Source organism: Oncorhynchus nerka, unplaced genomic scaffold (assembly GCF_034236695.1).
Source record: "Oncorhynchus nerka isolate Pitt River unplaced genomic scaffold, Oner_Uvic_2.0 unplaced_scaffold_1437, whole genome shotgun sequence".
Classification (NCBI taxonomy): domain Eukaryota; kingdom Metazoa; phylum Chordata; class Actinopteri; order Salmoniformes; family Salmonidae; genus Oncorhynchus; species Oncorhynchus nerka.
Window position 1 is genome coordinate 71,690 of NW_027039879.1, and position 25,766 is coordinate 97,455.

Sequence of the window (25,766 nt, forward strand, 5' to 3'; positions counted from 1 at the left end):
TTTTTCTCACCATATATTTATGAAATGCCTTTTCAAAACCTCCAGCTTCCTACAGGCCTATGCTATGCCTCAAGACATTGAAGCAAGTCCAGATCAAATATACACACACAGTACCATTGAAATACATACAATGTGATAGGCCTACTATCGAATTCGTTCACAGTATTTTTGAATGTGCTCTTTTTTAAGTTCTAAAATGTGTTTTCGCGTGAAACTGATGGTAGGCACTACAGCTCACACACATAGATGCACACCATTGATTTTCATGTGGGGCCTTAGGCAGTGTCTATACTTTTCAGATGGCATGTGATATTATGTCCAAATGTTGTGATATTCACAACAGTTCAAACGTCGTTTATTTGAATAGATACATTGGTCCCCACGCATGTGTCTTCACAAAAAAGCCCCCAAGCACTTGCATAGTAAAATAAATGAATTTCCGTGTGACATCACATACAATATGCACCTTAGAATTCTATTCTTATCCTTTATTTGTATTTTTTAACTTCTGCTTCGGAGGGTGAATAGGACCGAACAGATTTCTAAGGGGCCCCAAAAGTTCACCACCATTATTTGCGGACAGAGCCAAGAAAAATGTGAAAATTATACAGAAAAATCATTAATCACTTCTTCTCTTTAAACACTTCTTTCCTCTATTGTCATTCAGCAGCACAACTGCACGGACCTTCTGCTAGGAGGGGAGAGGAGTCTTGGAAGACACTTGAAGATACACCCCCCTTCTCAACCCACCACCTTCTTTTTGACCAAGAAAACTTTTTTTCTGGAAGAAAATCCTCATAGAATCCCAACGACATTGAGAATCTTTGCATTACCGAGGATGGCAGCGACGAAGGTAATGACTTTTGTTTCGTTGGTTTGCTTTGGTTAGAGTTTTATTGCTTTATAGCCCTTGCTTTCACAGCCGGGTAACAGGCGCGCATTTGTTGTGTCGGGGGAAGGCTAGGTAGGTTTTATGGTCGCTTTGATATAGTGTGGGGGCTTTGGAGCCATGCTGTTGTGTATCCATGATCGGTGTGGAGGGTAGAAATGAAGTTGCGTTTTCCTGAGAATTTGTGTAACTGTTTACTTCTCTTGGGCTCAAGCATCACCTCTGAAATGGTGTTAACATGTCAGATGTCTCTCTCGCTCACCCTCTTCCTCTCTTGCTCTCTCTATTTGTTTCTTATTTCAATGGGCCTATGGTTTTAGTACATTATATATATGGATATGGGTGCGTAGGCTTTGTAATAGGCCTACACCCTCATGCATAATGTTGGCCTTTTGGAATGGACAACATCCATGTCTTCAAAGCTTGACACTGCATTCTTCCAGGGTTAGGATATTTACATTATTAGAATACTGTCCTATAATTGACCTATTTATATATTTTCGAATTGAATATACTTGTTTAGTGTTACCTGCAGTTAGATTTGAATTTGAATATGAAGCCTAAAGTCCTATCGTTTTTATACAGGTGCGTAAATGCAACAGAGGCCTGGCTATGAGTAATTAGAGGATCAATTGGTCAAACCAAAATGAAAATGGGGGAACGAAGTGCTAAAAAAAATAATTGACTTCGAAATAAACGACTGGTAGCACATCTCTGCAGCGCTATTGCATTTAGTAGTTTGCTTAGATGAGCACGAATGCCTCAGAAGTGCATTCACTGCTGGTTGACTCATTCAAATCAATCTCTGTGGATATATAAAAAAAGACCAAGGTTTCTGGCTTCCCTCTGCAGGCCTGTGTGTCATGATGCGTGTTAAAGTAACAGAAACACATTGTAAAAATATAGGGACTGTTATCGAAGAGAGAGGCAGAGAGAAAAAAAATCGATGGGTGGAATTGACAACAGAATGGCCTGGCCGAGCGCGAGTTCAACCAGGGGGGACAGGTCGTGACAGTCACAGACTGAACCTTGGTACCCCTTGACCCTCGCAGACTGCACAGTGCTCCATGTTACATTTCCAACAAAGACCCCGGGCGAGTTAGTCATAACATCGCGGCCAGGTGACTGTAACCTCGGGGCACGGTGCTATCTCGTCTCAGACAACCACGTAAACCAAACAGGACCTTAAGAAAACAGACAGCCGTGCCCTTCTCCAGAGCTGTCTAGCTGGATATTCTTTTTTTTTTTCTCGTTCCCTTCAGATTCACAAATATATAGGCTAAGCCACTGGTTGCTATAGGAGAGTTTGAGTTGTGTCTCACATCTCCTTGATAGGCCTCGCTATGAGTGAGACTGTACATTTCAGCACCTTCAGCTTAACACAGGAAGTCATGGGGCTTTTCCCTCCCCCAGATACGACTACTATATGGTATGCCAACGCCTTGCATTGTATCATGCTCCCTCAGTCCCTCTCCAGCCCCGTTCCCTCCTCCTTGCCCTAAAACCCTCCAAGATTTGTTGGAAGCCTCTGCGGCTTGTCCTGGAGAGCTGCGGTGGTGTGGTGCCTGTTTTAGATCACCCCGCTAATTGGAAAACAAATAGCCTCCGCGCATTGATGAATCATTTTGTGGAAAGCCATGGAGCGGAGGTCAGCGCCATGTAGTCACATAGATATATAGCTAACGCACGCGCACTTTGTGTGCAAAAGCTGGAAGCGTTTCTTCTTTTTTTTTTTTTTAAAAGGAGACATTATTAAGTAAAGCAAAGCACCATTGTTACTGCTGCCAGCAACCCCCCTCCCATTCTAACCCACTGTCCACTAATACATAGTACAGTATACCGTTTTACTGTATTGACTGTGTAAGGTGATGTTTTTGTGTACACGAATGCCTCCGAAATAGCTTACATTCACTGTGCATAAATGTCTTCACGCAATAACTTGCACAAGCTGCCTAGAAAAGTGATGGTTCTCTTTGGAGTCTTTTGCCTTTTCTTTGTGGACCCATGGGCTATGTCTGAATGTGTGGCTCAGTATGATGCTGTTTCACCAAATAATCACCAAATGCGGCATGTGAAAATAAACAAAAAGTTATATGTTACTATTTTAGCGAATAAGTTTCGGGTTTCAAGGGTAGTAATGCATGATAACTAATGGATAACGCAATGAATAATAGCACTGTTCCTATCTATAGCGTACTTCTAGCTGGCCTCTTTTACTACTCTTTATTACTTAGTCTACTACTATTAGCTGACTACTACAATTACTACTACTAGCTTTATTGATACTACTATTATTATTAATACTACTACTAGCTACTACTACTACAACTACTACTAGTACTTTAATGATACTACTATTATTATTATAGCCTACTACTACTACAATTACTACTACTAGTACTTTAATGATACTACTATTATTATTATAGCCTACTACTACTAGCTACTACTACTAGTACTTTAATGATACTACTATTATTATTATAGCCTACTACTACTAGCTACAACTACTTTAATTATACACTAATGATAATAGCACAAATAATGATAGGCCTACATTCAGACAAACAGTACATACATACATTCAGACAAACAGTACATACATACATACATACATACATACATACATACATACATACAGACATACATACAGACAGACAGACAAACAGACAGACACATTCAGACAAACAGTACATAATACATTCAGACAAAAGTACATACATACATACATACATACATACATACATACATAACATTATCCATAATTCATCTTTATAATACATAAATGCATATCAAAGGCTACAGTACATACACTAACAGCATCCATAATTCATCTTTATAATTATTATCGCAACGCCAATAGCTTGATACCGTTCATCATGTAGGCCTACCTTCATGTTTTATCATATTTCAGACTGGCTTCCATAGATTTAGAATAGTTTTCAGAAGCATACAGTATTGATTGAAACATACCTAAAATAACTTTAGTATAATGCCAGGTTATGTTACATACTGACTGAATGCTGTCCTATGGAGTCCATGTCCTTCTCAGAATATAATATATTTGAAAAAAGATTGTGTGTGTCCTGCCGGCTCTGACAGATTTACGATCCCCAATAAAGGCCGGGATGTTGGGCTTCGTAAATCAATCTCTGCTTCCCCATATAAACCTAGTCTTTAGCAAAACGTTGTGTTTACATAGCCAAACTTCAGCTTTGATTTTCATGGACTGCTGTTTGATTTTTTTTGTAGTATTTATTTTATTGACCATTTATTACTATGATGATGATGATGATGATTATTATTATTGATGTCTTCTGTAAACAACAGTAAGCCACATATAAGCAATTCTTTATTTACACAGTATTTCAATTAGGTTTTTTTTATGGACACTTCAGTTTTATGTGCAGTTTTATTCAATTCTAGAGTGATTAGGTTAATCATTTACAAGGATAAGGCTTTTGGGTGTTCCCATCGATCACGGACTTTTCTTAGACCTTTTCTTGCAATGTATTTCCCCCAAATAAAATGATTTATATTAGGCCTATATAATCATCACTATTATTCTCATTCAGTTATTGGTGTTGTTGTTGATATCAATATTATTATAATAATTAGCTACACAATATGGTGTCATTTTTTGTGAGTAGTTCTTATTGTGGTCATCTATGTTTGTTTATTATGGGCCTACTGTGATTAGTATAATTTATAGCCATCATTAATAGTGCTATCACCCCCTGCAAATATTTGATTTCAATTATGGGTGAAATCTTTTGGAACTCCTTGAAATGTGTTGTCAGTTTTGGATTTCTATGTTTCCCAGTCGTCCCTTTGTGTCTCCCTATGCTTTATCGAAGAAATCAAATCTACAATAATGATACAATAACGATTGATCTGATATGCACAATTGTATTGTTCTACTCTGCCATCCGCATGTAGGCCTATATTGCATGCATTGTTCACATTTCCCCCGACCGCAAATATTTCAATGAACCTGCTGGGCAAAGTTATAGCTGCAAAATAGCTTATCTACACAGCGTTGATTTCTTTCATAAATAGTTCTGGGTAATTACATTTGATATCAAACCCGTTTGTGCCTTTTTCCCTTCAAGCTGTTTCATTTCTTGTTTACGATATTTCTGGGGAAAAGGGAAGCAGCTTCAGTGTTCTGTTGTTCTCTGGTACTCGTAGGCACATCACCAAGTCCTGCTATTGTTTGACCTTCAGGATTCTCCTTTAGACATAGCTGCATGGGTTTGTTGGACACAGCCCCAGGTCTATTGTTCTGAGTGAGTGCAATGGCAGAGCACACCAAAGGATTGGTACCATTGTTGCTAAGTGCTTGCGGCAGGGTGTCGCCCCATACAACTCTCTCCTTTCTGCCGCGTGCTACCTGTCTTTTATTCGCTCCATAATGGTCCCTGTAAAAATTAATCACCCTCGTGCCACGGGCTTCCACCAAACGTGTTAATAATTAGATGCCTGCTATTTAGAGATCTCGTTGGCGCAGCTATGTGTGCCATCACTTCACAACTCCTATCGAAGTCATTCGAAAATAAGGATACCACAAAAAGGTAGTTGTTTTCTTTGATCTTTTAGAAATTTTGTCATATTGAATCACCATCAGTAACGATAGTGTTATTATGAAATTGACTGTGGGTGAAAGAGTGTATCCATCGTTTTCATTTCTTCCAGAATGGTCAAAGATGTATTTAATTATTGTGTAAACAAAAGATTTGTGCAAACCAACAAGGGCTTCAACGAATAATAACACATCAATAAAATCAACAATAGACCAATCAAACAAGTTTAATGACAAATTGGCTTTTAGTCTACGCCTTCTGTGCATAAATCTATATCTAAATAAGGATTTCTTGTTTTTAATCTAAATAAAAACACCCTTATCTCGAAATACATAAACAGAGATGGTAAGGATTAAAGACAAAACGAACGCACCCAAGAGTTTCACTATCCTCCTCTATTCGTATCATGTCATCTCTCATATGGCCACTTAACACAACTTTCAGTAGCCTACATAGCACACACATAGCATAAGACGTATTTCTCCCTTTCACAAAGAGCTGTAGAGTAAACGGTGCAGGCCTATAGGCTAGTCTTTATTGTATATTTCTGTAAAATATTTAAGTTAGAACGTGGGCTCTGGAGTGTTGGGTCAGAGTGGTCCGGGGAGCGTGCAAGGAGAGGTACCCCATCCCCTCCTGGTCACGTGATTCATTAAATAATTAATGCAGAGGTTGCAGAATAGATATGTATTCGTCAGGAATATCGCAGACATGGTCTCCTTGTGTCTGACGTGAAATTCAACTGTCCTTTTAAAAACAAGCCCTATAGCGGAGGAAAAAAAGAGAGGGGAGAGACACACAGAGGCTGCAATAAAACAAATTTGGACGGGAGTCTCTCGTCGTGTGGACATTGTGAGTATAGCGGAAACGGGGACGCCACTTCCACGCAAGTGCATTGCTGCGCCGTTGGCTTACCCGAGTCAATGAATTATATGCTGTTTGTAATATTGTGGTAAATATGTCAAAAATACTAATCTTGCCGTACTTTGACATCATGCATGTGGTTGCACCCATCATCCCATCGTTTGACTTCAGCCTTGGTTACATGAACAATAGTAGCCTTTACATGTCATAGTACTGCACTGTGTTGCAATGCAATGATAGCGATGTATATATTTTAAAAGCAGCCGTATTACTATTCTCATCCGTCCCCCATCCCATCTCGGTCTTCCTCATGTCTGCATGTCTCTCTCTCCCTCTCTCTTCTTTTCAGCCAGCTACTTCGCTTGATTTATAGTGATATGTGTGTCAGCGGCAGCGGGCTGCCATTGTGTGTTTGTAAGGCAGTTGTGTTGTTTATGGCCGTCTCCACGATAAATCATTTCTCGGGGAAAATGATTGGCGAGTGATGATAAACGGGAATGAGGAAGAGATTCCTGGATCTTCGTTTCTCACTCTGGCTTTTTCGGTGCTTCTTGTCTCTCGCCGGTCGAGAAAAGCGTTTGCCTTTTTCACACTCCTCTCTCCCCCGCAGTTGATTATCGCGGGCGATTTACGGCAATGGATCAGCGACTAATATGAAGGCTAAGTAGCTGGAGGTCTTGAGTTACTGCATATGCGATTACCAATTAAGGGAAGATTTGTTTAAATTTGGCAAAACGGGAACGCCTCGTCGCCATTTGAATCTCATAAAAGCGCCGGAGCTCGCCAGCATAGGCCTAGTCATAGCCAGGGTGTAATACCTGAGCTCAGACGTTTTTCTGGACAAGATAGATAGACAACTTAATTGGAATTCAGACTTAGTAGGAGAAGAGTAGGCTATAATTCAGCTAGATGGGAAGTGTTGTATAGAGGGTGGCGTGAAGAGCATAGTATCGAGCATAGCTAAAGGGACTGAAGGATTCATTTTTTAGAATATTTTTCGACATATTTTTTCGATACATTTCTGTGGATTTTGTTCGACCATGAAATGATGCAACATTCGATAACTTATGTCAGTCAGTATGGTGGTGTTTAGCAAACAGAAGATAGTATTTGATTATTATTTGGTGATACTATTGTTCCATTATGCCATATGTCTGCAGGTTGTGAGAATAGCACAGTCATCATTTTTATTGGTTGTGGTGGCATTTTTTTGGGGGGGGGGTATATGTTATTTTCTGGGCTAACCGTAGTAAATGTTGTATATGACGCGTTAACGTTATTTTGGTGTGGATATGAAACTTGTATGCTGCATTGATGCTATTGAAAGAGAAAACTACAAAGACAGACAAAGACTGCAACAGTTTTCCATTTGAAAATGTTTTACTCACATTTTGGTTTGAAAAAGGATGACATTACATATAATGAAATCAGTATGTTGTCGGATAATGATAATAATAATAACAATAATATGATAATAATACATATTTATGATAGAGTGCTTCTTTTTTGTATTCATGAATACAAAACAGCTTAAATGTCATTACCATGGCTGGCTCCTTCCACAATCCTCCCCTTCGCCTCGCTAGTGTAAACCTTTGTGTAACAAAATTAGAACAACTCGGTGGCTCCCATCAAATATTAATGGGCATAGCAGCGAGGGGCAGCACTTTTCAAAATGTCTATTCCAGCCGCGCTCCTTGATGTCGGGCGCTGTGTCAAAAACAATATTCCAGCTCATTTCGGTGGACGCTCAGGGAGCAATGAGAAGGGGGACATTGTGCGCGTAAGAGATCACCGTTGTTCACTGAAACCGCCTCATGTCTGATTTCAATGACAGCCCAGCGTTGGAAAAATTATTCCAAATGCCAGTCAGATGGGTAGCTAGGCTGGGTGCTCAGATTATGTTGGAAACAATTGTGCATCATAATCATCATCATCATAGTAAAAAACGAACTATTAACATTACGCACAGTCTAATACACGTAAATAGGCTACAACTAGATTATTAGTAACACTTGTAATTAACATATAATGGTAGCAACAGTGGGTTATGAGGCTTCTATAATAGCATCAGTATAATACTATTGCAAATGTTCTATATGACCCTCCCTGCCTTAACTAGAGGTTGAAAGCTGAAAGTGGGCCCTTTGTTTGAATGGCTCTTCGGTTCGATTCTATAGGATAGGCTACTGCACTTCAAAACCTTTCAACAACCTGCAACTGATTCACGGCGTCCAGATTGTATATGTTTATCTTTATAGGGCTCTATGTGTGTATACAGTAAGTGTGTCGGATTATTGTTTATCATTTGTGTCCCAGACAAGGTCGTTAGAATCCCACCCATAAGAGACGAGGCAGCAAGAGCGCATCTTCCCGCTTAACAGCGTTGGGAACAATACAAATATATGGCAGCCATATTGAGCCCTTCTCTCACAAAAAGGCGCGACCGTCCAAGAATACACCATTCATAAGCATAGCCCCTTTTCTCCAGAATATTCTCTGCTTACCTCTAACTATTCGTTTTGTAGTGCTACAGCAAAATCTCGAGATAATTGTATTTCCATCCGTTTTTTTTTTTCAATTTGTTTACATACTAGTGTTTTGGAGGTAGCTTAAATTCGATTGTTGCACATTTGTTTTAACAATTATAAATGGACTACCACACTGCTTACTACACTCATTGTACTATAAAAACAATAATGGAACCTGTATGTAAAATAGCATGCATGGTACATAACACTGCACGATAAAAGATTCACTAGAACACAATACTTTTCCTGTGGACAAAAAAACAAAATACGTACTATTAATAATTAATTTACGCGTAAATAAGTAACACATGTATCCACCAAATAATGCCTGGACAAGAGGGTCCACAAAACGCCATTGGATTGTTTTAATATATCCAAACAAGAGATAATTTTTCCATCTAAAGCCTGTCCTACCTCGATCTAACTTAGCTCTATATTTGCAAATTTTTTCCATTGTAAAACAAATATCGAAAGCATTAGGTTAAGTTTTACGCAATGGATATATAACCATCTAACATATCTTGCATTTATCCAAATGCCTGTAAAACATAAGCGTAATATGTATCCCTTTATTTTCACATTGACCACCCTTAGCCATAATATTAAGCAGAAATGTTTGACATAATAGATGCTGAATGACTTGTCCAAAAGCTACACAATAATTTAGCTCCCCAAACCATCTATTAAAAGCAGGTGAAAATACAGATAAAATATACATCTAGTGGTCAGTTTAGTCTTAAACTTGAGTCTTAAACTTGAAAAGAATAGCTGTTATTTCCCCAAGTTATATTACTTCTACTATTATTATTATTATCCTTGTGAGTAGTCTATTTCAAACTCCTAATTCTTTTCAGAGGGCCAGGTAGGTATTGGTTGGCCAGGTAGGTATTTCCCCGGCCTTCAGTAATGCAGGAATGATTACCCCTTCGGAAATAAATCAATATGAAGCCCCGCGCTAATTTATAATGATCTGCAAGAGTAGCAATTCAAAGGCGCATGAAAAATGACCGGTGAAACCGTATCCAGAGGCTGCAAGGAGAATATTCACCCGGTTGAAGAGCTTGCAGGAGAGCGATAAGAGTACTAAGCCGGAAATGTTCAGAAGAAAGGCAAGGTTTTTCATGCAGGACTAAAAATAACTCGGATACTATCGTGGCACATTTGCATCAGCATAATTGAATTTCCCACTATTCGTGTGGGTATCTCTCCCTCCCTCTCCCTACATTCTATCTCCTTCTCTCTCCCCCTTTCTATCCATCCCTCTCTCCATTTCTTTTATTTATCTCTGTCACTGTGTGTGTGTGTGTTTGTGTGTGTTTGTCTGTGTGTGTTTCTTTGTGTTGTCTGAGCGTAGGCAGTCAGACGCAAAAAAGGATCAGCCAAGAAACAAAGCCAAGTGCATCCGACTTAGTCACAAATTCTAAAACGTAATAATCTTTACATTTACAAACGTTAGTGCAATAAAAACAATCACAGGGTGAGAGCTTTTAAACACATCAAGATAGAGGTCATTTATTTTCATATCCCCTTACTAGCCCTCTGCTATGATGCAAGCCTATTTCATTCGTGAATAACATACTATCCGCTATCCGCCAACCATCCCCAGCCTAAAAATGAATTTAACTCTGACAAAAAAATGGCAGTATCGGAATGAGGTTGACCACGTTCACCCCTGCAGAAGCCCGCAGGTTGTAATCGCCATATGGCCCGCGTGTCGGCCTCGCAGCCGTGCAGTCAGATCCCTATTGGACAGAAGAACCCCTTTGCCTTCTCCACCCTGTGTGTCCTGTCAGTCCACTGGTTCAGTAGTTCACCTTGTCAATCCACCCCGCTCCATGCAAGTAGCTATAGGCGGAAAAAAGAGGCAGAGGGTAGAGGTGGAATCTATCGCCTGCTGCTGACTGCTAAGCCCGAAGGAATCGCATGCAGGGTTCGAAGAGTTCGGAAGTGCAAAGGGTGCTCCATGTTCGGGAGCACTCGGGCTCGGAAGACCCCGTCGTGTTGATGGGTGCGCGCGCGCATGTGTTGTGAGCAGTCCGTCCTGCTCGCGGTTGAGGATTTATAGCTTTCCAAAGCTGCCATGTAAACTATCTTATTTTGTTTTGTTTAGTGGAAAGATACCATTACCAAATTACGCAAAACGCATCCAAAGGTCACCAAAAAGCAAAACACTATATATTCCAGGCGCGTTTACAGTAGATAATCCCGCAAACGCTGATCAAGCTTGGCTCATGAGACCCAGAGAAGTGCTGGAAGTCAGGTAAGGTTTTCAGGCATCGACTGACGCCGGATGCTTGGGCTCTTCCCAGTGTTCTATGCTCCTCTGTAGACAAGTCATTAATTATCCGTTGTGTGACCCATCTTTGGGTGTGCCTGAGCTCGCAAACTTTTGTGTTTTCGAACAGCCGAAGACAGATGCCTTCGAATAGGTAACCGATGAGGGCTAAAGGGTGACTCGCTGCCCTCACTCTCTTTTCCCTCACCCTCTCTCCATTTTCTCCCTCTCAGTGCATTTCTTTACCTCTCCCTGACTGTCCCCCTTCTTCTTCGTTCTACTTCTCTGTCAAGCATTAATATCTGGGCTCCCACACCCCTATTTAAAAGTTTACTCATTGCGTAAAGTGCGGTGCATCAAATGTTAAGAGAGGGGAGTGGGGACTCGCGGTGTGGGGTGAGCCGTGAATGGATCTGATGGCTAGGTGTAAAAAGAAGATGCATGTGCTCCTGATTTATGACCGTGTGAAAGGATTGCTTACTCTAGCTGCTCCCAATTTACCCTCCGCTTTTTCTCTCTCCCCAGGAATCCAAATATACTATCAAGCCCATCACGGGGCTCTCTTTGTTATTATTTTCATTATTGCTGTTTGTGGAACAACTGTGCGCCACACAAACCAACAAATGGCGTTTTAGGCTATGTCAATTAATGTAGATTAGCGCTATTAATTCTAACACGACCTGGAGGTTCATGGGATACTGAAAGATATTGTCTTTCATACTATAACTGTAACTCGAACCTAAAATAGAAGATGTTCAGTAAAATAGAAAATGTTGACTTCAGAGGACCTCGAGAGCTCAGTGATAATAGTAAGATAGTCATTCATAGGCCCTCAGTGAGCCTTTACCGTACATTGATAATTTTGCTTCCCATGCATCTAGGTCTGTACATCTGCAAACACCAAATACTTTTGAGTCGATTAAATATATTGTTTCTATTCTAAATGACCCATCCGTGAAATATTGAGATAGATAAAGGCATATGGCGGCACAACCTCACTAACAACATGTGCTAATGTTACAAGAATATGAAAAATAAATGGTGTTAGAGGACTTGTACAACAAGAGATGCAGTAAATTAAATCATACTATTACATGCAGATGTCAACTTTGCACAATGTAAACCATTGTAAACCGATTATCTGCAACTGCCATTTTACAAGTACACATTGTAAACACATTATATATGCAAACATGATCTAGACTACCCTCGAGATAAACACGAGCAAGACGTCAGTGAAAAAGACATCTTCAAGGCACGTGGACTTGCAACTATATAGGAACCAATGATGCTACACGAACATCGTGCCAACTATAGCTTCTTTAACCCACAATAAGTAGCTGCGCGCAAAGGAAAACCTAACAAGACACCCACAAAAGTGGGACACCTGTGTTATTCTTGTTGTTCTTTTGTTATTATTTCTGGGTTTTTAACATTTTATTTCATTATTTGTGAACCTGTTTGACATTTTACTGCATTGTTAGGAGCTAATAACATACGCATTTCGCTGCACCCGCTATAACATCTAAACGGTGTACGGACCAATACACGTTGATTTGATTTGAACATGGTCCATGGGTCATCTCAGTACATGAGGATCATTGTTTTGACATTACCATTATACTTCTATAAAACTAATTTACTCCCACAGACTCACTTTGTCTATAGGCTGTCTGTAATGCATATCAACCATTAGCTGGATAGCTCCGTGGAAATCATGACCTGGTAGTTTGTGCGTCATGGTGATGGAAAACTGAATGAAACCACAAAAGTCTAAGTGGCCATGATTTAATTGATTTTATCATACATCACTGACAATATAGGCAAGCTCCAATGGAAAAGGGAAAGTAAAACTACTGTGTGTCAGTATATAATATCTGACAGCTTTGGATAGCATCCATATGACCTTTATGCAAGTTATTTTCAATAGTGGCATCTGCTTAAGACGCCTTGGATCACGTTGCAACACAGCCATCATTAGCATCATCTCTGAAGCATATTAAATGTCAAAAGGTGTAATGAAAATCTAAACTTTCAATTTAAGTCGTTTTTATTGGCTCCAGGTTCCAGTAAAACCTTGACTATATTCAACCATTCATTCACTAAAAGCCCTTGGTCACGTCCCCCCTACCCCATCCTCATGTCATATTGGTGAGGTGGACACTTTTTAGTTCCCTGGAACAGAAAGGGTCCTGTGACCTATAAGGCCCCCAACCAACGGTCTCCAAGTCAGTGTCCTCTTTTGAATTCTCGGTTAAAGATTACCACCTAGAGCCCTTCTCTCATAAAGATTAACCCTGATCTCTCAATGAAACTAGCTGATGGAAGTGGATTCCTTGTTGAGAATGTAGAACATGAAGATGTTCTATGTTCTGCAACCAAAAGCCAATAAGCTAAAGTCCATCATATGCAGAGAAGTCAGTGGCACTGATGCCATATCAAGGCATCCATTTCTTCCCTCTTCACTGGCACCTTTCTCTCTCCATTCGCACTTCAACAAAGGAGGTGAACAAATTAAATGAACACTTAGTAAATTTATCTATAACGCCACCATAAGAATGTGACCTAATGACATTCACTCTAAAAGCACAAAGAGCTAATCTGGCATAAACACATTTGCCCATGTGTCTTATTCAAACACTAGCACACCACTTCTGAACTTGCGTAGGTCTCTTTCACAATGACAACTAGCTCCACGGGGGATACAGACATAACGCTCAGGTCACCAGGCCTCAAATGGGAGTTTAATTGTAATCTGGAGATCTTTAGTAGAGGCTATCTGCGTGGGTGTAAAACCATGCCCACTTGCTCCACCAGTCGCCCAGTGAGCAGTGCAGAAACCCCTTTTATCACCAAAGATTGGAGGCAGAGGCCTCGCATCCACACTGGTCTCTCTCACTAAGTCCATGGTGTTGAAAATCTCATGTCATCCGGCAGAATGGGAGAGAAAATAAGATGTGTCATGACTCTCCTCGTTTAGAACAATTTGTCATTTGCCATTTGGGATGCCAGTCGTTGGATCTCATTGCATTTTCGGCGAATGGACTCAATGAAAACTACACCCTCCCAGAGATTGGGAGAAAAATATAATTTTTGGGGTGGGGGTGCCATGCAACATGGGGCAAAAGTCAGAGAAGCAACCAATCCGGAAAAGGTGAAGGAAAATATATTTCTCCGTCGTTTTGGAGGCATCAAACAAGGGATGAAGAGTAGCCATAATTCTATCAAAACCAGAGTATGTTGAGCTACGCGCATCACGTGAGCGCATGAGACTGGGACATTATTTTGGATTTGGAAAGGACCTTATTGTTGCTTGCTGGCTGTGTTTTCGCCCAGTCACTAACTCTGCTGTTAACAACTGCCTGGTAATTACACAACAAATGGGATTTCGGCGTTTCGCTGACTTCCAGAAGCCAATGCAGAGGCTCTTTGAAAGCCTTGGACAGCAAGGCCCGGATTAATGCATAAATATAGTACATTAAGAGAGGACTGCAAAGTAGACTTCTTCCGTTGATTGATCATTAATCTGGTGAGTTATTGCTCTTCAACGCAAAGGTCACTTGGAAAACCGAACGCCAATCCGTCACATCGAGATGTAGCCCCGCTGCATGCCTGTTCATTCCGGTTGTTTTGCACCCAGCTCGTGTTCATAAACATGGTTGAAGTTGTGATGGTGGAGAACCGTTTTGTCGGTAAACGAATGGCCACGGAGGGTGTGAGGGAAACATGGCCAGACCCAGGCTGGTGAACGGACAGCTAACGGAGTGTTGAGAGAGGGAGGGGGGGATAATAAAGTTGGACAGAAACTATTTGTGTACTGGGGCTCTAGTGTGGAGCTTACAGGGCTTTGGGATTTGATCATTGGCATAGATTTGATAGAAAATGACCAAGCAGGCAGCATTCCCCATTCCCCTAATGCCTGTGCATCCACTTAATATGCATTTTGATAAATTATTCAGGAGCCCTTTGTTGCAACCCGTGCAGAAACGAACCAGCCAAATCCCTATGTTGTTTGTCTACCTTATCCGTTATAGCACTTTGCACATGCCAGGCTTTTTGGATGATTTTCGTTGAATTAGTGCTTAGTTAGTCGTCATTTCTTCTGAATTTCCTCGCTCCCTGGCTTCTTTCAACATTTTTCCACCAAAAAAATTGGCTCATCAGCTCTTCTGCTTGTAGCTGCCTCCTCCCTTTGTTCTGAGCGTGCAGCGTTGCTGGCTGCGGGGGCTGTAGCACCCTGCACTTTGTAGGTAACTTTACGTTAGTCCAGTAGGGCTCCGGGTCGAGCGAGCTATCGGTGCTGAAAATCTTCAAAACTACCAGGGTAGCAGTGGAGTAAAAACCGGGGCAACAGGGATGGAAGCGAGCCAATGCTGTGCGTGAGTGCGGGGATGCAATAAATAACTTTATATCGCTATAGGCCGCAAAGTCGGGGAGGTCGGGGAATCCTCGTTTTGATTTATGTGTTTGGGGTAGCTGTCAGGAGCCGGCGAACGAGAGCGTCCAACGTTTTTATTCCACTTTTAATAAGAGCTACTATGCAGACCATCATGGCCATTTGATTTCATTTCTGCACCGGCCCTGTCTCTGGATAAAGCCCTTTTCTGTCTACTTTTACTCTGAAACTGGATATAGTGCTACATTTACCTAGACTTTGGGATTATTTTCCCAGAATGGTGGGGCTTTTATTTACGGTGTTTCTCAATGGGCGCTACACTTTCATTTATTTTCGATTTCATTCGTTGAGCTGTTCCGTTTATTGGGACTTTGTAAGATATTTCTCATCTTTATAGCTATCTTTATTATAATAATTATATTTTTTTCCCTTATTATTGTGTTTATTATTTTCCTTATTATTAGCCTGTGGATATTATTGTTATTGTTGTTGTTATTAGGCTATTAGAATATGATTGTCATTAGAACATATTTTCATCCCTTGATTGCCTTGATTGGCTATTATTTGATTGCTAAATTAATAATAAATGAGTCAATGTCAACATAGCAACAACTAGCCTATTATTATGGATGATTATAATATGATTACATCAATATCCACACAATTATTTTTAGATGTATTAACATTGCGGGAACATTTTTGTTTATTTATTCAACATGAACCTCACTGTCGTGTGGATTGATTGACTTGCTCCAGATGTAGGCCTACTACGCGAGATTACAGAATCTCAAAAATAAATAATGAGAAATATGATATGCAATCTGATAGATAATTGAAATCAATACAATGGGCTCATGAGAACACACTGGATTCTATCCTTTGGCTTTGCATTTATTCCGTGATTCCACGGGAATAATTTAAGGTTAACGATATCTGTCACCTGTGGTAAACTCTCAGGTTGCCTGTGTGTTCGATTTGTAGACAGGAGGTCATATGCAGGATGTAGGATGTAGGCTGTATCGGATTTTTTATGACCTCCTTTGATTGCATCTTTCTATTTTTTCCCCTCCTCTGCAGTTCCCTCAAGCCTTTAGGAAGCTGTATTCTTGCATAAAATTCAGTGATAAGAAACAACATAATCTCGGTAAGTCACACTATGACAAGTATATACACATTGTAAATGATTATTTGTTCGTTATTATGAATATGAATGAAAAACGGATGTGCGATTAAATGCAATCTCTATTCGATGAATATTTTCATTATCCCATTGAAATGATATTTTTGAACATAAGAAAACATACTTTTAAATATTTGAAAGTAAATATGTTTTTATTGGAATGAAGTATGCATTCATCGCATACATTCAACAATGATGATTTAGTCTGCATATGACATTCACATAATCGGTAAACATTTCTTATGCCAAGAGTGTTTATTCTAATGTTCTCTAGTATGGCATGCATGTAGCCTGTGAAAATGGCTTGTGATATATTTTTGAGGCGTTGGAATATAAGTATGAGCTTTTCAATTGAGCTTTTAAATAAAATAATAATAAAAAAAAAAATAAACATCTCTTTCTAATGCATAAAGCACCACAGATGAATCAAAATCATTGTCAAAATGGTGGTGCCTGTGTGTGTGTGTGTCCTTGTGTGTGCTTGTGCTCTCTTCTTTCGATGAGTCAATGAATGCCATAGTGTAATATCTGGAGAGAAAAAAAACATTGTGGATGATGAAAGTATGGGCGTGTAGCGTTATGTAGATTAGCCATGCAATAAAATCGTAGGGTGACTCACATAAGTCAAATAGGCACAGAGGTGGCAATGTCCTTTTGTCCAAAATAGAAAACGAACACTTTCAATATATATAATAAATAGATAGGCTATGTCTTTCAATGTAAGTGGTCTGTCATATGAATACAGTAGACAATTGCTCAACCATTTTAAATTAAATATATTCACACTCAATGGCGTATTCAGCACACAATCACAAGCATTTACCATTGAAAAAGACAATACACAACATTCAAAACACTTTCCACCTAAAAAGCTTTCCTCTTCTCATTAACAAAACAGGAAATACACAACGAAATGTCTCATTGAGTTTGTAGTCTCTTTATGTAATATGTTGGTTGCAATGTTCAGCAGGAAAAATGAAAACATTGCATCCCAACATCTGTCCACATATTCCACCGTTGAAATAGTATATCCATGACTTAGTCAACTCCAAATATCAGGAAGACTGATGCATCTCTTGTCATCCTATGAAAATAACGAAAATACTCTTCCTCAATCTTCTAACAAGCACTGGCATGTTGTAATCCCAAAATCATAGTTGGTATAGACTCTTCTTTTCCCCGGTATGTGCTTAGTCGTGAAAAAAATACACAGTTGTAAATACAAAATATTGGAGTGTTTGGGTTTTTAGTTCATTAGTAATATTTTAAGTGGGTTGCATTTGTCCATTTAGCAGTAGTTGCAAATCCAGAACAATGTCAGTCAGATAAAGTTGCAGACACCTACATTTTTGTCTCCTACCTTCTTCCTACACGGTTGGTGATCCTCTCTATTCAAGTTCCCACACGAAATGCATCTTTTTAAAGTAGCTGTTTACAGCTAGTCCTGTGTGGTAGAAGTCATAAATCTTACGTAGCCATAAACGAAGGGGGTAGTGTCCTGAATAATAAAAATAGAGAGAGAGAGAAGATACTGAAAAATTGAGAGAGTGAGAGAAAGAGGGAGGGGGGAGAGATGGGAGAGGTAGTGAAGAGAGAATATAAAACCTGTAAAACACTTTTGGCTGCGTGTTTTCATTTTTTGATTTCTCCTCGTTTCCTTCTCAGTTTTTCTTCTTGTTGATTTACTTTTCTCTTTCCGTTGGGTGTTAAAGTCCAACATAGCCTACAGTAAAAACACAGGAAGCCCTTTCTTCTATTTTTAACATGGACTCGCTATCGACGTTTTTCTAAAGTTTGTGTGGCACCGGCTCGTCCTAGCTGTTAAATATCACAGATATTCTTTTATTTTTTTTCCCCCTTTACTGATTTGTTTTTACACCCCTCCCTTGTTTTTCAAGTGCGCTTGTTGTCTGTTCCCTGAGCCCCCCACCAGCCTCTTTTTCATTTTGTCCATTTGTTATTACACTAGTTGGGTGTGTTGGGAGAGATGTGTTGAAACATTAACAATACAGGAGAATTCGGTTTCTGCCGCGAGCCAAGCGAGAGCCGGCTGTGGAAACCCACTTCCTGGTCATTTAATATAGGCTGCACCAGTGGAGGGTAAAAAACAGAGGCTCCTCTCATATACTTAACAATATTACCATGGCTTGACACCTAACCAGGAAACACGTGAATCAAAAAGTACTGGCGCTGTCTCTCCGCTTGTAGGCCCCTGTCCTGTCCAGCACGTCTGCAATTAGCATAATTTTTCACTGGTGATGTTGTTTGATGGGGATTAACAGCCGCGACTGGCGCTCCAAATCAACCCCGCTATATCCAAATAGCTGCACCAAGGCCTTGTGTTGACAATACAATAACCCACCGAAAGAGCTACGAAGAGCGAGAATAACCACTGAGAGAAACACACGCATTGGGGGAAATGCAATGGGGTTATTTCGCGGCGAGCCGCGGTTCTGCTCGGATTATGATGTTAAGGTTTGCGCTGTGAGAGAAAGGGAAATCTGAGGCCATTGTTATCAGCGAGCAGGGCGTACCAGTCGACAGGGCAGCCAGGCGCTTGCTGCCTGTCCATTCGCAGCCCCCTAGCATTCCTCAGATCTTTCATGCCAGACCGTCTCCCCCCTTCCCAAGCCGAGGGGATCCGTGCAGGAGCGCCCGGACTCAGGCTCGGGGCAGCAGTCCTCGAGATACCGGCGGATTTACATTCGCTGCGAGTTTTTGAAGGGAAGTGGAGAGCTCCCGTTTTATTGATTGCATCGAGGCCGAATGTGAAAAATATATGATGCCTGCCCGTGCTTCCTTCGTCAGAGGCTAAGGTAAGCTGGTTTGAAATATGCTATCCAGTTTGTGAATGGCGGAGAGTGTGTCCCGGTGATTTATGACCATATGACTCCAATCGCGGTTCAAGAAGAGTTCACAATGCTTTATGCTTCCTTCCACGACGCCCCCCCTTTTTCCTTTAGAATTTCTCTCCAACGGATTCATTTTCCCCTCTTATATTTATTTAAAAGCAACGAGGAAATCATTTTTGGGCTATGTATCCGTTTTCGTGGGCTTTGATGTTCAGACATGGGTGCGCGTTTATTTTCAGCTAGTACCGAGGCATGGATCCCCATGTTATTAGACTGCCGTGCTAAAATAATCTCAATTTTTATTCTATCTGGTCATATTTCTAAATGTTTTGATAAAGTGATTTTCGTTTGATGTGCCATTCAGACGTCAAAGGCCTATTGTTTTTAATTGAACCAAGGCAATGGGCGAATGAAGACGGCTTTACATGAGACCATTGCACTACTCATTTGTTGTTTTGATGCAATAATTGCCATATTTCAATCTGTAAATGGGCTAACACATGTCTCGATACATAATGTCTTTATGTGTGTGTATTACAGGCGCCATTTGTAATTTTATCCATGCTAAAATACAAAATTGGGACATCCAAACTGACTCTAACTCGTCTCCATGTTGTTGTTGACGTCCTTGTATGGGATCGCTTTTTATCCAGCCACCATTCGCTCTGGACCCCATAATTTTATTAGAGGAATCTATAGGAAAGTTCGTTATTGTGTTAGTGTTACAAGCAGGCCAGGACATTACGTGTTCCATTTAATGGCATTGCGATATGATTTAATATCTATTATTCCTGTAGCCATCCCCCCCTTCTTTCTTTCTGTCTCTCCCTCGAACAATTCCTTAGAGAAAATAATTAGGATTCCAGCCGTCTACTGGAAAGATAAATGAGCGATATTTGTGACGTGGTGAGAGTTGGTGTCCTAAAGCTGTAGCCCAGGATCCCCTTCCTTCTCTCAGACATAGCATTGCTCTCATCTCATTTAGCCTATTCCTTACCTCTTACACATCTTTTTTTATTCAAATTGAGAATGTCTCCATATTCCATTTTGTTTGTCGTTTTAGTGGGTAGGCCTATATTATTAGGATGAGCTATAAGTCTCACAAAGGATATACATAAAATAAGAATCATTATTTCTTTATGAAAACAAGCTTTGTATTTTCTTGGAATAGCATGTAAGAATTATCTTGTTTTTTTTTATGGGTAATTGATTTTAGCCTTAAAAATGGTGTATAATGGTTATTCTTTGGATTATTCAGATGGTGTTTTTTATGTTTAGGCAATAGTATTGTTTTATTGTTGTCCATGGATTTTCTAGTGATTATATCATTTCAATGTTCCGTCTGTTTACCATTTTTGTAATTGTAGGCTATTGGGTAATTTATAACAGATATTAATAGGTGATAACATAAAATATGTCCATATTATTATGACAAAATCCTAATACTAGAACAATTCCATTGATATAACTACATTCACTTTTATTTGATTATTTGGTGGAATTTGCCATTATAATACCAAGTGTAACCACAAACACAAAGCATGTGTTTTTGTTTTGACTTATATGTAAGTGAACCTGCTAGTTGGCTTTCTAACTGAAGGCTGCCTGCTACAAAAAAAAAAAAAAAATTCCTCAAAGCTTCCATGGTCTTTTCAAACCTATTTTCCAACGTTTTATCTGTGTCTTCAAGCGTCCAAACGAAATTAATCCCAGGTGCGTTATGGTGCTTGGCAGGGGCCACGCACACTGCCCTTTTGACCACCCCAGCAGTTAGCACATATAAGGTCTGGAGCTTTTTTTAAGGGCTATAGTCCTCTTTGGCCGAGCTACGGTTATGAATCAAACTCGCCTGAAGCTTCCGGGGACCCTATCTCATTCTTCTTCTATTGGGACGCGCAGCAACGCTCACAACAGAGTCTCAAGTGCCGGTTTTTCTGGGTTTTAATGGTTGCCCAAATACAATATTGTGTAACCTGAGAAAAACTGACAGGAAATTGAACTAAGAGCGACATGCACTGATTTCCCTCCAACAACAAGGCAAAGGCATATTCATAGCTTTCTACACAGGCTAGATAGCATTTTACAGACAGAACTTTAAGACAATTCTTTAAAAAAACATCACTAATTGCATATTGCTCGTTTTCATTCATAATTAAGGCAAACAAGAATAAAATCCATTATATGGCCTAGTTTGTTTTTGACACCGAAATGCACCTTCTTTACGCAGAAGGTTTCTGTCTTTATCTTTCAATTGTGAAAATAAATAGGACTTTTCTATTACAACCATAACACAAGACATGTTAGGATAGTATTTTAATACAAACAACCTTGCAACCTGCGTATGAAAACGAACACATCACTCTATAGCGATTCAAACGACTTTCAATTAATGAAAAAAACAATTATAACGAAAACATTATAACGAAGTTTTATTATCATAGAAATAACAAAGGCCAACGCTGAAACATTATTCAAAATGTTCTAATGTGAACATCCGGACAATATGCACAAATAATGGGTTATACCTACCTAAACAATGCAATCACCACATTTGTGAGGTTATATTCGTTATTTATTCAAGGACAACATCTTGAAGACAATCGTGTCCTTGCTCCCAGGTGCGAGTAAAGAGTGACTGGCTGGATGTTGTTTGTGTTCGTGTGCAGTTGTGTGTATGTGTGTGAGAGAGAGGGAGAAAGAGAGGGAGAAAGAGAGGGAGAGAGAGTTAGGAGAGGGGGAGTGCTGCTCACAGTGAGATAGAGGAGGCCCAGTGCACCGTGGCCTGACATGGCATCTGCAAGCAGTGTTGTGGGAAAGCGCTATTCATGTCATGGTGCCTTTCAGCGGCAGAAGATGGATTTATTTTGCGCCTTTCTTATTATGTGCTTCTTATAACCTTTCAGGTCAGCTTCCAAGAGGCCTTTGGAAAGAGACCGTCACGTGACATCTGGTGCCAATGTTCTTCCAGAAGGTCATCAGGACCCTGGTAGCCGGTAACTCCACTTTTGGAAATGCAGAAAACGACCTACTACGACAACTCAACGCTTTTCGGAGGTTACTCGTACCAAGGGGCCAACGGCTTTGGCTATGATGCTCCTCAACCGGCCTTCCAGTCCGCGGCTCACCTCGAAGCGACTACCAGAGGTCCGCCTGCTCGCTGCAGTCCCTCGGTGGCAACAGCGCTCCTCCCCAGCAGCATGCCAAGACGAAAGAGCTGAATGGCAGCTGCATGCGGCCCAGCCTGCCACCTGAACACCAACCACCACCCCAGGTGTCCCCTCCAGTCAACCCCGCCAACGCCACCAGCAGCAGTGCCACCGCCACCAGCAGCAGTGCCACCGCGCAGCAGCCGGGAGGCAGCGGTGGGGCCGCCAAATCAGCGCCCAAGACGTACACTCTGTCCACCAACCCCACCCTCAACAAGCAGATCTTCCCCTGGATGAAAGAGTCGAGGCAGAATACTAAGCAAAAAAACAGCTCGCCAAGTGCAAGTTCAGCTAACGGTGTGTGCCCCCTCCCCCTCCCCAATGCCCCTTACCTTGTTCATGCCCCTTTAACACATTCAAAGCTGGATACAGTTACAAAACATAATCATGGATTTGTATCTAATGACCTAACTTATTATTTATATATTTAAAGCCTGTTTTTTTCCTAGTTAGGTTGTTAGGAAAAGCTCTCTAGTCATAACCATATTAATTTGGTAACTGAGACCTCTATTAAAGCAGTAAATCCCTTTATTGATGAGCATTTGAAACAATTACATGAAAACATGGCAGTGTTTGGCATATACTGTGCATCTTTTCATCAGACTGGAATCCAAATGTGCTTGTTTATTTGCAGCTAAGAGCAATGCTTAATCTAAACTGTAGGTTGTCAAAGATGATTGATTTGAAGATATTGACAGACAAACACATGCACACGCACGCACGCACACACAAACACACCAATGTATGTACATTAATTGAACCTCAGATACGTGTGACACAATTGAAGTGAAAACAGTTCATGTCCAGCACCTTTAAATATAGAAGGCTACAGTTCTGGCTGTGGGCTTTGTCTATGATGCAATTTACGTACATGGTCAAAGTAGGGTCTCGAATCTCTTAATAAATGCCAAAGTTATGAAGTGTTGACAACTAATATCAAGGGGATAATTTTCGTTTCCTGGCCTCTGCTTTATTAGGAAATGATGCATTCAATTTCCGCATGTAGTAATTATGTTTTATTTCATTCCCACCCCAGCAGAGAGCAGCGGAGGTGAAAAAAGCCCCCCGGGTTCCGCAGCCTCAAGAGAGCGCGCACCGCATACACGAGCGCGCAGCTGGTGGAGCTAGAAAAGGAGTTCCATTTCAACCGTTACCTGTGTAGGCCTCGCCGCGTGGAAATGGCCAACTTGCTCAACCTCAGCGAGCGCCAGATCAAGATTTGGTTCCAGAACCGGCGTATGAAGTACAAAAAGGATCAGAAATGTAAAGGGCTGGGCTCTTCATCAGGGGGCCCCTCTCCAACCGGAAGCCCACCCCTACCCATGCAGTCCTCAGCTGGCTTCATGAACTCCATGCATTCCATGGCAGGCAACTACGACGCCCCCTCCCCGCCATCTTTTAACAAGTCCCATCAAAACGCCTATGCCATGTCCTCAGCCTACCAAAACCCCATGAAAAGCTGCCCCTCCCAACAGAAGTATGCCAACACAGCACCAGAATACGACCCGCACGGGCTACAGGGTAACAGTGGCAACTATGGAACTCCCAACATGCAGGGCAGCCCTGTGTATGTGGGAGGAAACTACGTGGAGTCGATGCCCACCTCTGGGCCGTCCATGTACGGCCTGAATCATCTACCACACCACCAGGCTGGGAACATGGACTACAACGGTGCCACACAGATGTCAGCAAGCCAACACCATGGACCGTGCGACCCCCACCCGACATACACAGAGCTGGCAGCCCACCATCCTTCTCAGGGTAGAATCCAGGAAGCTCCCAAGTTAACTCATCTGTAGTAGCAGGTTTGGGAAAAAAACTAAATTACAACTACAAATAACTAACCCATGGGACGCTGCAATGGGGTTGAAAAAAATATGATCCAGTGGTTTCTTGCCATGGCCAAAAAAGTATTGTCTGTTGTCTTTATCATTGTGCGTATTAGTAACATTCACTTGAATTGCGTTTTGATTAACGGTTTATTTCCTTGAATATGGAGCTCACCCTCGAAAACAAGTCATTAAATAGTAATAGTTGGGCTTAATGGACAGCTAACAAGGTGGGGGTTTATTACTGTCAGACCTTTTTGACTCGGTGAAACACATGTTATGTCAACGTGGATTTATGTTTAGCCTGATTCCTGCAGTCAGCACAAATGGCTAAGCTTGACTGACGTCAATATGCATTTTCAATTGGTGCAAGCAAACCACTGGATTGTTTTAGATTACTTCCCTTATTCATATTACCTCTCTTTGGAAATGTCTCACTAACCCACTGTGCAGTGACATTTTTATTTTATTTTTACATGTCCTTGCCAAACATTGTGGCTTCAAGGGAAGAGCTCCTTCAGCATCACACAGATGCATAGTAGACCTACACCCCCACTGGGTTTATGGTGTTTGGGTTCACATTGCTATGCTATGCTATGCTAGCTAACATCCATAAACAATCACAAACACACACCCGAGGACATAAAATTGATATTTGTTATGCTGTTATATCATCATCACAGGGTAAAAAGGAGTTGAGAACTCTTTTGACAACTATGATAGGCTCATTGCCCCCCTTCTCTCCCCTCCTTCCTACTCTCTCTCCGTTCTCCCTATCACTCCCTACTCTCACTCTTCCAACTCTCTATCACTCGCTCTCGTTCAATCTATAGGGTTCACTTACATTAGCCAAGACTAATGCGAAAGGCTCACAATTTCTCATGTCTTGACTTAACGTGGAAACAGGGTATATTTGAACAAAATGCATGTCCAGGAACCAAGCTGAAGTGTAGGTTTACACTAATGCTTTCTCGTCTGGGCATCATTGTTGCACTTAGAGTTTACATTTTGATGGTTAAGGGAAAAATACATCTTATTTTGGAAACGGAAGACCTCCAATCAGCGTCTTTCTCAATGTATGTTCAAGTGAACATTCATAAATATATATTTATTTGTTATAGCCAGTTTAAATACTTTCTTTTTGTATTATTTATCCCCCAT

The 25,766-nt window shown here is 40.8% G+C and overlaps 1 protein-coding gene across 1 annotated transcript; it reads left to right on the forward strand.

The window, feature by feature from the left end:
* On the forward strand, positions 1–24,600 carry hoxb3a (homeobox B3a). Its single transcript, XM_029635585.2, is given in 6 exon segments — positions 1–853; positions 16,616–16,682; positions 22,474–22,699; positions 22,702–23,073; positions 23,813–23,854; positions 23,857–24,600. Coding segments are annotated over 4 exon segments (1,251 nt in total). The 5' UTR covers positions 1–853; positions 16,616–16,682; positions 22,474–22,581; the 3' UTR covers positions 24,576–24,600.
* Positions 24,601–25,766: the final 1,166 nt, after the last annotated feature.